The 12,188-nt window shown below is 53.9% G+C and overlaps 1 protein-coding gene across 1 annotated transcript in view; it reads right to left on the bottom strand.

Annotated features, from left to right (window-relative positions):
* Window positions 1-12,188, bottom strand: part of FHAD1 (forkhead associated phosphopeptide binding domain 1) — a 115,038-nt gene that overhangs the window by 45,388 nt on the left and 57,462 nt on the right. Inside the window, exons 10-13 of the mRNA XM_069477353.1 lie at window positions 11,805-11,912; window positions 9,262-9,345; window positions 8,404-8,556; window positions 7,315-7,510 (exon numbers count right to left, since the gene is read on the bottom strand). Of these exons, the coding sequence (XP_069333454.1) occupies window positions 7,315-7,510; window positions 8,404-8,556; window positions 9,262-9,345; window positions 11,805-11,912 (541 nt within the window). The remainder of the gene's footprint in view (window positions 1-7,314; window positions 7,511-8,403; window positions 8,557-9,261; window positions 9,346-11,804; window positions 11,913-12,188) is intronic.

Genomic DNA, 12,188 nt, shown 5'->3' with positions numbered 1-12,188 from the left:
CGACTGCTGCCTCCCCCCGCTGTGTCACCCCACCACCGCCCCATTCGACAGATGCGTCCCCAGCCGTGTGGCTGCCCAGCGCCGCACAGCTGGCCAACGGCTGAGCCAGGACTTGGCTCCGGTTGGTGTGACTCCAGGGTCTGAGTCGCTGCTATTCCAGCTGTAGACTGAGCAGAGCACTGGCCTGAGGAAGGGTGTTTTCCAGAACAGCTGGGCTGTGCGAGAGAGGCAGGAGCTAGCCGGGCTGCTTCACTGTAGCACTACTGACATGTCGGCCGGACAACTCCTCGCTGTGGGGCTGTCCCGTGCTGGGTAGGATGTTTAGCGGCGTCCCTGGCCCCTCCCCACTAGAAGCCAGGGGCACCCCACTCACCCCACCCCCGCTGTGACAACCAAGAATGTCTGCAGACATGGCTGGATGTGCCCTAGTGGTAAGATGCCCCGCCGAGTGCCAGGCCGGGAGCTCCGCTGCGAGCCCGAGGGCGTCTGGCTAGGCAGTGCTGATGCTCTCCACGGAGGTGGGGGAAGCGCAGATGAGAAGAAAGAATGACAGAGAAAGCCTTTTTTCGGGGTAGAATGGTGGCCCTGCTGCCAGACAGAGGAGGGAGGCAGGCGGGAGGGGGGTGGGAGGGGAGGCCCCCGGCTCTGTCTCAGACTGTGGAATTGGAGATGTCGGCAGGACTCCAGGGAGAGGTGGTCCCAGGGAGCTGGACATGCGGGTTGGCAGGGCCGGTGCAGCCCATCCAGGGTCCTTATGTGAATTAGGACAGAGCCCCTCCCTCCGGGTGGATGCACCCCCTGCCAGGGACCCCGCCCGCTGCCTGGGCTGGACTCCCCGCACCGCACCACTGCTGTTCCCAGCAGCCCCGCCTGGACGCGGCGTAGGCATGGCTGCCGAAGCAGGCAACCTGGGAACTTTCTCCGTGAAGGAGGAGACAGGGGTGGGAGGACCAGGGGCTGACTCACGGTAGGGACAGGAACTGGTGAAGGGGCTGAAGACAAACTGGCAAGCTCAGGGGAGAGGCGGGCGCACCAGGCCCAGAGCCGAGGGGTGACAGGGTTCAGAGGAGGAGAACCGAGCGTGCTGGGCGGGCCAGAGACAGGCCCTGGGGAAGCGCTGGGCGGGCCAGTGTAGCAGGGTTCTGTGTCGTCACCTGGCAGAGAGGCAGAGCCAAAGCAGGAAGCCGGCAATGAAGACTGAGGGTGCGGCACACTTCTGCAAGCTCGGGGTGGGCACAGGAGCGAGAGCAACTGAAGAGGAGCGAAGGCAGCCGTGGGTTCCAGGGAAGAATTACGTTTTCTGGACACTAGAGCCATCTCAGAGTGCACATTAGGAAAGGGAGGGAGCTAAGAGGGGAGAAAGGCCGTGGAGGCCAAAGCACGGAGCTGGCCAGTCAGGATCCTGTGCACAAGGTCCCCCGGGAAGGGAGATGCAGCGGAGGGAAGAGCTGCGCCTGGAAGCAGGATCTGAAGGAGAGATGAGGAAGGAGGAAGAGACGGGTGTGGAAGAGAAAGGAAGGGAGTTGAACTTGCTGGGGCCTGGGGCCCTGCTTTCCAACAGTGCAACTTTCTGAGAATTTCCAGCATGGAAGAGTGAGAATAGAGTGTTATAGTAATAGCTACCGAGTATAAAGCACCTGCTCTGTGCCAGGCACCGTGCCAAGAGTTTGACACGCATTCTCTAATCTTCACTATAAACGCCCCTCAAGGAAGTGTGTCCATATTTATAGGTGAAAGAACAGAAGCTCAGCAGGGTTAAGCTACAGAGCTGGTAAGTGGTAGAATCAGAATCAGACCGAGGTCTGCTGTTCTCTAGTCAGAGAGGTTGGAGATTGTGAGTAGGGGTGGACAGGCCGAGGTGAAGGGTGCATTGGGAGAGGTGCGTTGCAAGGACACCAAGGTGGCGGGAGGCGAGATGGCTGGGCTGACGCTGGCTTGGCCTATAGGACCTGGCGAGTACAGGGACTTGTGGCGGCTCAGTCACGATGAGTCTGAGACTTTGCTCAGCTGCAAGCTGTGACCCAGGAACCAAAGGGGAAGGATCGAATCGTGGTTGGGTTCCAAAGAGAACCAAAGCGAGAACGGAGTCGAGGATGCTGAAGGGGAGAGTGAGTGTCTGATGGTGTTTCTAGAGTAGATGATGAACCATAATCATAATGGCACTTTGCTCTTTGGGAGAAGGAGCAAGTCTTCATCATACTTCTGGTTACAAAAGCTGCATGTGTTCATTACAAGAAATCCAAACATTACAGAAATTCACAATGTGGGAAGTGTTTGCCGCTGCACTTTCAGTGTCCTGCACAGTGGCTGGCACACAGTAGGCCCTTAATAAATGGTTGTTGAATGACTGAAGGAAAGTAAAGGTCCTATGCAATCCCACCCTGCTGGGGTAATACTCTTATCAGTTTGATGTCCCTTTCTCCAGATTTTTCTTTTGGTCAGATACTGACATTTTTGAAAAACAAAAATGGGCCAGGTGTGGTGGCTCACACCTATAATCGCAGAACTTTGGGAGGCTGAGGCAGGAGGATTGCTTGAGGCCAGGAGTTTCAGACCAGTCTGAATAAGAGCAAAATCCTGTCTCTACAAAAAAATAGAACAATCAGCCAGGTGTGGCACCTGTAGTCCCAGCTACGTGGGAGGCTGAGGCAAGAGGATCGTTTGAGCCCAGGAGTTCAAGGCTGCAGTGAGCCATGATCACAACACTGTACTCTGGCCTGGGTGACAGAATGAGACCTTGTCTCAAAACAGAAAGGAAAAAAGAAAACGTTATAACCCTACTAAATTTCCTGTCTCCAAAAAAAGAAAAAAAACCCACAGAGGGAGCATTATGCATATTGTGTTACACTTGGCTTTCTTTTCATTGAAAGATACTGTGTATCTTGGATGTTTCAGAAAGAGTGGTTTTCCCTGTATGCAGGAAAGCCTTTTTTTGTAACAAAGTTTTGCAGAAATAGACACAAACAACTGAGCTTGCAGAGAAAAATGTAAAACGTCCTTTCTTTCCCTTATCAAGGGAAGCCTGAGAAAGCGGTGGGGGCAGCGTTAAGGCTGACGTTCAAGGTCCCCCTCCGGTGTCTCCTATCTTCCCCGCCGGCCCACGCAGCTGATCTCCCATCAGACAGCAGCCGCACGCATGCAAGCCCTACCAGGCCTCACCTTCTGGGTGGCTCATGACGTCACCTAACCACCTGGACTCCGCTGCGGGATTTATTTCAGGACTTACAGACCCAGCTTGTTTCGAGTTTTCTCTCTTAGGAGGATGTTCCCAAAGGCAGGTAGCATGGTGGCCGGGGGTGGGGGCTCTGAGGTCAGAGGGGCTTGGACTGAGTCCCAGCTCAGCCGCTTGGCAGCTGGAACACCGGGCCCATCGTCCTGCCTCTAAGAAGGAGGCGTAGGAAGGGCTCTTTGCCTTCCACCCCGCTGAGCGCTCATGGCTAAGTGAACCCTGTGTGTGCCAGGTGGAGACGGGGCAGGCGTTCCAGATGGAGTCACCTGGGCATGAGCCAATCAAGCTGCCCTGCCCACGCACATAGCTAGCTGGTCGCCACCCATGTTTAGGCCAAATTAAATCAAATATCTGAGGCTGACAACGATAGCAGCTCCCATTTATGAAGGGCTCACTGTGATCCAGGCACTGCGATTTGTGTGTGTGTCACATCATTCGGCCCTCGCAATGGCCCCGTGAGACTTTATGCCCATTTTATGAACAAGTAAATGGAGGCACAAAGATGTCAAGCGACTTGCGCACACAATTAGCAAGTGCACAGTTGAAATCCAAGCCTTGGCAGGTGGTCCCCTGAGTCCAAACTTAGACCCATTCCACTACACTGCAAATGGGGCTTTACCGGGTGAAGGCTGGGGGTGTGAGCAGGTGCAGTTTGCTTTGGGGAATAAAAACGCTTAGCTTGGTCTGTGCCCTTGTTAATGACAGAACCTGCCCTCTGGGAATCGGGCAAGGACCGGGTACCTTTCTGGGTCCTCAGAGGAAGTATGGGGTCCCAGGAAAAGCACAGCGGTAGGATCACAGAGACCTCAGTCTGAGTCCTGACACCACCATGTACCAGCGGTGTGACCCTGCGCGTGGTTTTAAGATTATTGAGCCTCAGTTTCCTCACCTTCAAATTAAAGACAGAAATGGCATTTCCATCATCGGGCTGGAGGGAGGCTGAGAGCACACAGTGCGGGTAAAGGTGTAACGCAGTGACAAGTACCCAGGAGAAGCCAACAATCCGTGGTTCTCGCCCTTCTCTTGGGAACCACCAACATATGAAGCACCTGGGAGTGTTTGGGGAAGGTGATCGATAGGTTGGGGACCCCCTGCCAGCCTCAGCAATGTGAAGTACCTTGAATCAATCACTTTATCCTGGTGGATAATCATAAAAACTTTTTTTTAAAGATGGAGTCTTGCTCTGTCCCCTGGGCTAGAGTGCAGTGGCGTCATCATAGCTCACTGCAACCTCAAACTCCTGGGCTCAAGTGATCCTCCTGCCTCAGCCTCTCAAGTAGATGGGACTATAGGTGTATGCCACCATGTCTGGCTAATTTTTAAATATTTTTTTGTAGAGATGGGGTCTCGCTATGTTGCCCAGGCTGGTCTTGAACTCCTGGCCTCAAGTGATCTTCCCGCCTCGGCCTCCCAAAGTGCCGGGATTACAGGTGTGAACCACGGTGCCCAGCCCAGAGACTTGTTTGATGTTGTTCAAATCTCATGACTCTGTGAAGTCAGGAGAAAAAAATGGTGGCTCTGAGAAATGCTGCCTAAAACCAGTCTTTCTCAGCCTTTTCGGAATTGCTGGCCTGACTTTTTAACTTTACAACCCACATTTCTTTACGTCAACATATGATTAGATTTACAGGCAAAGGCTGTAATTGCAAAAATGGCCTTGGGAGCAGGGAGGGGACAGTGCACACACAGCGTGGCCCTACTATTCCCGGGCTAGAGATCATGGTCTGCCTTTGCTTTTCTTCCAGTCTAGAACTCTGATGCGTGTTTTACCTAATTTCATGTAAGCTCACGACTCTGCCGTGATTATGAGAACAGCAACACTCTAGGACATGATGAGGGGGAGGCTCATACATGAAAATTCATCTTGCTTTTTTTTTTTTTTAGAACTTGACACCACCTTCTGGATCCTTTGGAGACATCCTGCCGGGGGTGCTACTCTAGTCACTGCCGCGAGAACGTCAAATTCACGCAGCCTCTCTGGAGGGTGACTTGGCAGGGAGTAGCAGCAAGTTTGAAAATGCTGGAGCTCCTTCCTCAAGGTGCGGCCCTGTGCCCTCTGCCTCCCACGCAACACTTTCATGTGAGTTTTGAGCTTACATGAAATCAGGTAAAACATGGGTCAGAGTTTGGGTTGTGCTTCAAGACTGAAGAACCGAATCAACCTTCCTAAGTGATAGCATTCACACCCATGGCTTTAATCGGCCCTCCGTCCTCCCCCCACCCCCCCGCAGGTCCCCGGTAAGCCCCACTATGTGGCACCTGCCGTCCGGGTGCTGGGGACACAGTGTTGTCACCTGTCTCCAAACAAGACACCCAGGGAACAGCTGCCTCTTGGGCACCACATCTTGGATGTCTCTCAGGCACCTCACGCTCATCTTCCTGCTCAAACCTGGGCCTCATCCCGTGTTCCCCACTCTGAATTTTAGTGAAGGAACCACATCTGTCTGTTTATAGGTGCCAGAAACCTAGAGGCCGTGTAGACCCCTCCGTTACTTCCCTTCCAGCCATCTCCTTTGCCACCACTGAGGCCTGTGGATTCGTACCTTGAGTGCTCCAGAATCTTCTCTCTTTCCTCATCCCCACCCTGCCCGCCTGTGGCCACGTCATCCCTAAGGCAGCCTCCCAGCTGGGCTCCCGGGCCTCCACGCTGACCACCTTCCAGGGCATTTACCAGCTGCCACCAAGACGATTGTCTCAAAATGCAAACTTGTTCCATCAGCTCCTTACTTAAAACCTTCCAGTGGCTTCTTGCTGCTCTCAGGAGAGAGCAGAGCTTCCTACCAGGGCCCTGCAGGTCCCCACATGCATGGCCCCTGGGACCTCCCTCGCCAGCCTGCCCCACCCCTGCGTCTGAGCTCTCCATGCTCCCCCCTCCCCACCACCTCGCTGCTCCCTCTGCCCAGAGTTCTCCCCGGACCCCTCTTTGGCAAACAACTCCTATGCACCCTGCAGATGCCCCACTCTCCCTGACCTGGTCAAGCCCTGCACTTCTTCATTGCGATGATCACCATTCAAGTTTTACGTTTGTTCGAGTGATTTTTCCATTAATGCCCACCTCAGCCCTCCCCCAGAGACCATAAGCTCTACGAGGGCAGGGATAGTGCCTGTTTTTTCCCCAGTATTTTGTTATAAAAAATTTTAAATGTATGGTAAAGCTGGAAGAGGTTTACAGCCAACGCCCCTACACTCACAGCCTGGAGTCCCCCGTTCCTGGCCCCACGACATCTCTGCCCTGCGCGGGGCCTGGTGTCCGGCAAGCACGCAGTGAGTCTCGGTTGAGCGAAAGCCGTTCGTGCCCTGCCACCTCTAGGAAAATGCAGGTACGGCGGGTGGGAGGATGTGCAGTAACGTGCCTCTCAGCATGGTTATGAGTGCGGCAAACCAGGACCAACTTTAATGCCTGTGACAGGGGACCGGAGAGGTGAAAGCTGGCACACACCACACGGCGGCATTTGATACCTGCCATCGATAACGTGGTGGAGCAGATCTGTGTGTACTGACACGGGGGAGGCTTCCTGATTATGTACACACAATTGTGAATAAAACTAAAGAAAGTTAGGTGTAATACGACACTACTTTTTGCAAAATTAAAAAATCGATAAACATTCAGTAAGGCCTACTGTGTGCCAAGCGCTATCCTAAGTACTTTACACAGATCAATGCATTTTAATCCTCACAACGGCCCTAAGAGGTAGGTACTCCGTATTATCCCATTTTACAGGTGAGGAAACTGAGGCCTAGGGAGAGTAGGTCATTTGCTTAGAATCACACAGCTGATTCCCGGGAAAATGCCTTGGAAGGTAGAAAATAGTAGTGCCGCTGAGAGATAGACGTTAGCATGAGTTTGCATTTAATTTTCCTTTTGCCTCTGGCACGGTTCATTTTTCTCCAGTGATCGTGTCCCACTTGTGCATTTTTTTTTAAAATGGAAAATCACTTCTCAAGTGGAGAAGCAAAGTTAAGTCTGCAGAAGGGAACGCTTGGCCTCACACCCACGAAGCCTTCCTCAACAGATGTCCCGTCGCAGTGGGATTCACGCGACATTTTAGAATCGTGCAAACATGTGAGGAAAAAGCCCCAGTCACCTTTGTCAGAGCCGGGGAGCGGGACGCCGAGGTCCCGGAGGAGCTGCTCCGTGTCCTCCAGCCAGGACAGCGGGAGGCTCAGCACGTCCAGCGACACCTTCTGGAGCCCTGACACAGGCGGGCTCAGCTGGAGCTTCTGAAGAAGGTCCAGCTCCTTCCGCAGGCTGCTGCCGCGGCAGGACAGCTTCATGCAGGCCTGAAAAGGGATGAGATCGTGAGAAGTCCGGACCCTGTGGACAGAAGTAGCGCCTGACGCGATCTGCAAGGGACAACTCAACTTTGCCAGGCAGCAGGCAGCGCCCCGTGCTGGCTTGCCCTGGGATGGTCCGGGTTTCTTTGCCCCTTTTTCTTTTCTTTTTTTTTTTTTGGGCAGCTTTTATTTTTTTTTTTCCCCCCGCACTCAAATCTGCACTTCTGATGGTCAAAGGGAACCTCCTTTAGGAATATGCAACCCCAAAGCCAAATCATCATTGGCAATTAGGGTGAAATGAGAACCGAACTTCTTCCATTCATGAACATTGCTGCCGAGACCAACACGCAAGCGGTAGGAAAGCGTGGCTTCCTGGTTTGACAGTGCCGACAAGCCAGTGTCGGCACAAACGCCCCACATGTAGCTGCTGGCTTCCAGGGAAAGCAGAGGCAGCTGCCGGCTCCCATAGCTGGGTTCTAGTGTAGGGCCCGGGGGTTCTAGTGTCGGACCCCCTGTCCCTGCTCCTCCACCGCCACAGGCAAGAGGGGTGGGAACGGCCTTTTGTTGCTGGGTCAAAAGAGAAAATGCAGATACAGTGCAGGAATATTGCTTTGGTTTCTCTGAAAATGACATAGGAGATCTAAAGAAGTGTTTTGTTTTGTTTTGTTTTCTGGGGCTGGGGCCTCCCCCAAGTCAATACGTGACGGAGCTCAGGCACCAAGTTCACTGGCGGCATTTTTCTAGGTCCTTTGTTTTCTGTTCTCCGACAAGAGAAAAAGTGGATAGAAAAGGTGACCATTTCTGCCCAACTTGCTCCACGAAACCCGGACAGTTTCCCAAATAAGAGGCACAAAAATTAGACAAAGGGACCATTTGTGGGAGGTGCAAGAAGAGGCCACCTGGCAGCTGTCTAGAGACATCTTCAGCTTCTTAATGTCCTCGGTGGTCTGCTCCTGCTTGCAGTTGCTGAGCTGGGTCTCCTTCTGCAGCGTCCACCTTTTCTGCTGAAAGTTGATGTTGTCCTCAGTGACCTGGGCAATTTTCTCTATTAACTGGTGAGAAAAGAAAAAGAAAAAAAAGACATAAATGCAGGGTGGCTCTGGGAGGAGGGGACTGGAGAGTGGCAACTTAAGTCCCCGTCACAGCGGGGGACGAGGGACGTTGAGACATGCTTTGGTGATGGCTCTGAAGGGGAACATTGGGCCTGTCACCAGGACACTCCTCAGGACCAGAGATTATTCTCCAGGGCCGAAGGCCTGCGTCGTTGCCGTGAGTTTGTTCTGGACCCCCGAGCTCATAACCAGAAAGTCGGGTTCTCCTACGTCTGATGAGAGCCGCCCACGGCGCGTTTTCTTACCTGTCTTTGACACGGAGGCCTGGAGATGGTAATGGGAACTCATTCACAGTCCACCCTCTCTGCCATCGGCGGAAAGAACATGCCAGAACCCACCAACTGTGAAGACACGGCCCCTACTCTCACAGTGCCAATGAAGGCTGAACATGCATGTCTGGAGGCCAGAACTAAGCCTGGATGGTTTGATTTGATTTTCATGGAAACATTTCAAGGGAGTTTAACTGGCTTTTACTTTAAAAGCCAGGAAATCCCATAAAATCAAAACAAATCTTTATGGTGTAGCAACAGTGTGAAAAATATGTGCCACCAACAAAAACAGAAACATATGCTCCCAGGGTCTGGAATCCAGATCCCTGAAGAAGAAGAGAGTGAAGGATCCACATGGCGAGAACGACAGACTAACCTGTTGGTCGGAGACTGGCTTGTCCTGGAACAGCTTCGCCCGTCCGTAGGTGGCCTTGATGACCTGGCTTCTGAAGTGCTCCAGCTGTGGCACAAAGGGAGGGCAACAGTGTCAGCAGGGCAGGGGGAGCTGGCGGGAGGGGGGGAGCGGTGCTGCCATCTCAGGGTGCGGGAGAGGCCACCAGCAGGGTCTGCAGTGCACGCCTGAGCAATCACTCTGTGCCATCAGAATCGTCACCACTCGCTGGAAGTGGCAGAAATGAAAAAAAGACGGAAGAAAAGAGAACAGCAGGCTTTAATTACTTTTCAGGCAGGCCTGCCCAGCCCGGCGGTGCCTGTGGTCAGTGTACACACGTCTCAAACCCTTGGAAGAGCCACTTGCTGCCAATTATCCAATGGGAAGTCTGGGGCCGAGAGCGCTCTTCCGTAATTGCTAAGTTGGCACCAGACTGTGAGATAAATATTGAGGCTGTCAGCGCAAGTAAATTATGCAGTCAGCAAGGCAGCCTGAGGAGAGGAGAACGTGCTCTCTCTTGCCACTTTGTGCCTGGCCCATAGCACCCTGAAGACTGTGCCCATCGCATCACCTCTGGATGCCTGGAGCCCAGGACAGAGCCTGGCATGGAGAGGTACTCAAGAGGCATTGGCTGGATGCTCGCACACAGAAGCATCGGGAACGTCAGGGTTCTCTGCTTCAGCTCAAGCAGCTTTCACTGGGCACCTCCCGGGTGCTGGCGTATCCAGGTTAAGGCTGACGAAACAGCAGCTACACTAAGCCAGGGCTTGCGGAGTTACAAGTCCAAGGTGTCCGGGGTTCCATCAGAAGTTAGAGGCAAAGGAGCCCAACTTTCTCTGGGAATTTACCAATGTGGCAGCCCTTGGCCTGGGCCTTTGGTCCACCAGCAAATGTGGTCATTAAAGACTCTGAAGCAGAGCCCTGAAGGGACCAAAAGGGCCACTGAGTCAACTTGGGAGTCAAGGGGGGTTTCACAGGAGTTCACTGCACATGGGGGAGTTCTAACGGTGGGCATCCGAAGGACAGCTCTGCAGTCACCCTGCCTGGAGCAGACCGAGTGATGGAAGGCACTCCAAGCCACCTCTGGTTTCATGGCCATGGGGAGGGTCCCAGCTCACCCATGGAATTGGCTGGGCAGAGGAAGTCCTGCGAGTGATGGTCCCACTGTCACCAGAGGGTCTCTATAAGCACGACTGCCCCAGTAAAGGGACAGCTCCTCCTGGACCATAGCCTTGGTGCTGGAGTCACTCGCCTGGGAAGGGCAGTGACATGTTTGTTGGCTTTGGAGGTACAGGGGTTGGAAGGCCCTGGGTGGCAGAGACAGGACTTGTCCTTTTCCTCTTGTGTCTAGACCTGGGGGTCTTCTGGGGGTCCTCCTGGATGACCTCTGTCCAGAGCTATAATGAGGACCCCAGCTCTTGGGCAAAGGGCACAGGTCAGGCCCTCAAATTGCGTGTGTATGAGTGGGTACAGAATGCAGGGACCATGAGTCGGGAGAGATCCATACTGGCAGGCTTTCTGCCCTTGCTAAGGGACTGGCACTCTGCAGGAGGAATGACACTGGGGGTAACAGTGGCGGACATCTGAGTTTCAGTGGGTGGGGACAAAGCCCTGGTCACGCTGCCTGGTTAAGGCTTGGCAGTAGCACATGGAAGGGCTTTGGGAGCTGGACTGGGTGCTGTAGACGGATCCTTTAGGGATCGTGGCTCTTAACCTTTTTTGGTGGTTCATAGACTCTTTTGAGAATCTGATGAGTGACATGGTGGACCCTCCCTCCTAAAAGTAGAGTACAGTCACACACACATGCAAAACGTCCGTGGCTCCCCTGGAGTCGTGGTTGCCAGGAGAAGGGCCCTTGTGCAGGACTCCAGGGTGGGCTGCCCTTGGTGGCCGTACTCTGGAGGGTCATGCCCTCCCACTTGGTTCCCTGTTTGCTCTCCTTGGCTTTTTGGTAGAATCTCTGCACGTTCTGGCCCTTGTGACTGTGCCATTTGTAACAGGAAGGGCCACTGGGCTGTCCTGGGCCAGAGCTTCCGAGAAATGGCGCCTCCAGACCAGCTGGGTCAGAGGGGCTCACCGCCCTGCCCGGAACATCTCCACCAAACACGCACTTTAGACACCCTGGGGTTTTACCCAAGAAAAGTGGCACTTCCTTATAGACACTGACTGTGACATCTGCTGGGGCCCAAGGGGAAGAAAGATTGTGGCAATGTGAGGACAAAAAATGTTAGGGAGACAGTACTAGAAACACCATAGAGGTCAGGGGACCCGGTTAACTGGGGCAGGCACTGAGCCAAGATTGGCTGCTTGGTCAGGGCCTTAGGTCAGGGCACACCATTAGGGCGGGACGCTTCCCAGCAGGAGAAACCTCTTTAGCGACGTCCACAGGGACAAGAAGCCACAGAAAGCCTCTGCCCAGGAGATCAACGGGAGAGTGACACCACGCTGTCCTCCCTTGGGCTGGCGCTCGGGGGCAGAGAATCGCTAGGGAACGTGGGCCAGTGAGGGGGGCTCTGGAACATGCCTACCTGACCTACTGCCCTTTCCAAATTGACTTTAATAAGGCTCTCTCTGTGTCCCATTTCTTGCAGCTGAAGCAATTTCCTTCTGGAATCCTCCTGAAGCTTCTCTTCAACCTGAAATGATGATGAAAGCGTGTGCTTGCTGCTAATGTGATCGTAATGCACTTGGGGAAATCCCTCTAGGAGGTCTAATGGCCGTAGGGGGTCCCAGAGGGGCAGGGACAGCTGCAGCCCATGTGGCAGGGGTCACAGGCGTGCACAGGGTGGAGGTGGGCTCGTGAGGCGCCGTCCCCTGGGGGAAAGGCCAGGTTCTGCACCCTGTGCTCCACTCCCAGCTCAGTCCCTAACAAGCCGGATGACCTTGGGAAAGTCATTTCACTGCTCGGTGAC

Source organism: Eulemur rufifrons, chromosome 8 (assembly GCF_041146395.1).
Source record: "Eulemur rufifrons isolate Redbay chromosome 8, OSU_ERuf_1, whole genome shotgun sequence".
Classification (NCBI taxonomy): domain Eukaryota; kingdom Metazoa; phylum Chordata; class Mammalia; order Primates; family Lemuridae; genus Eulemur; species Eulemur rufifrons.
This window is presented reverse-complemented; position numbering and strand designations above follow the sequence as displayed.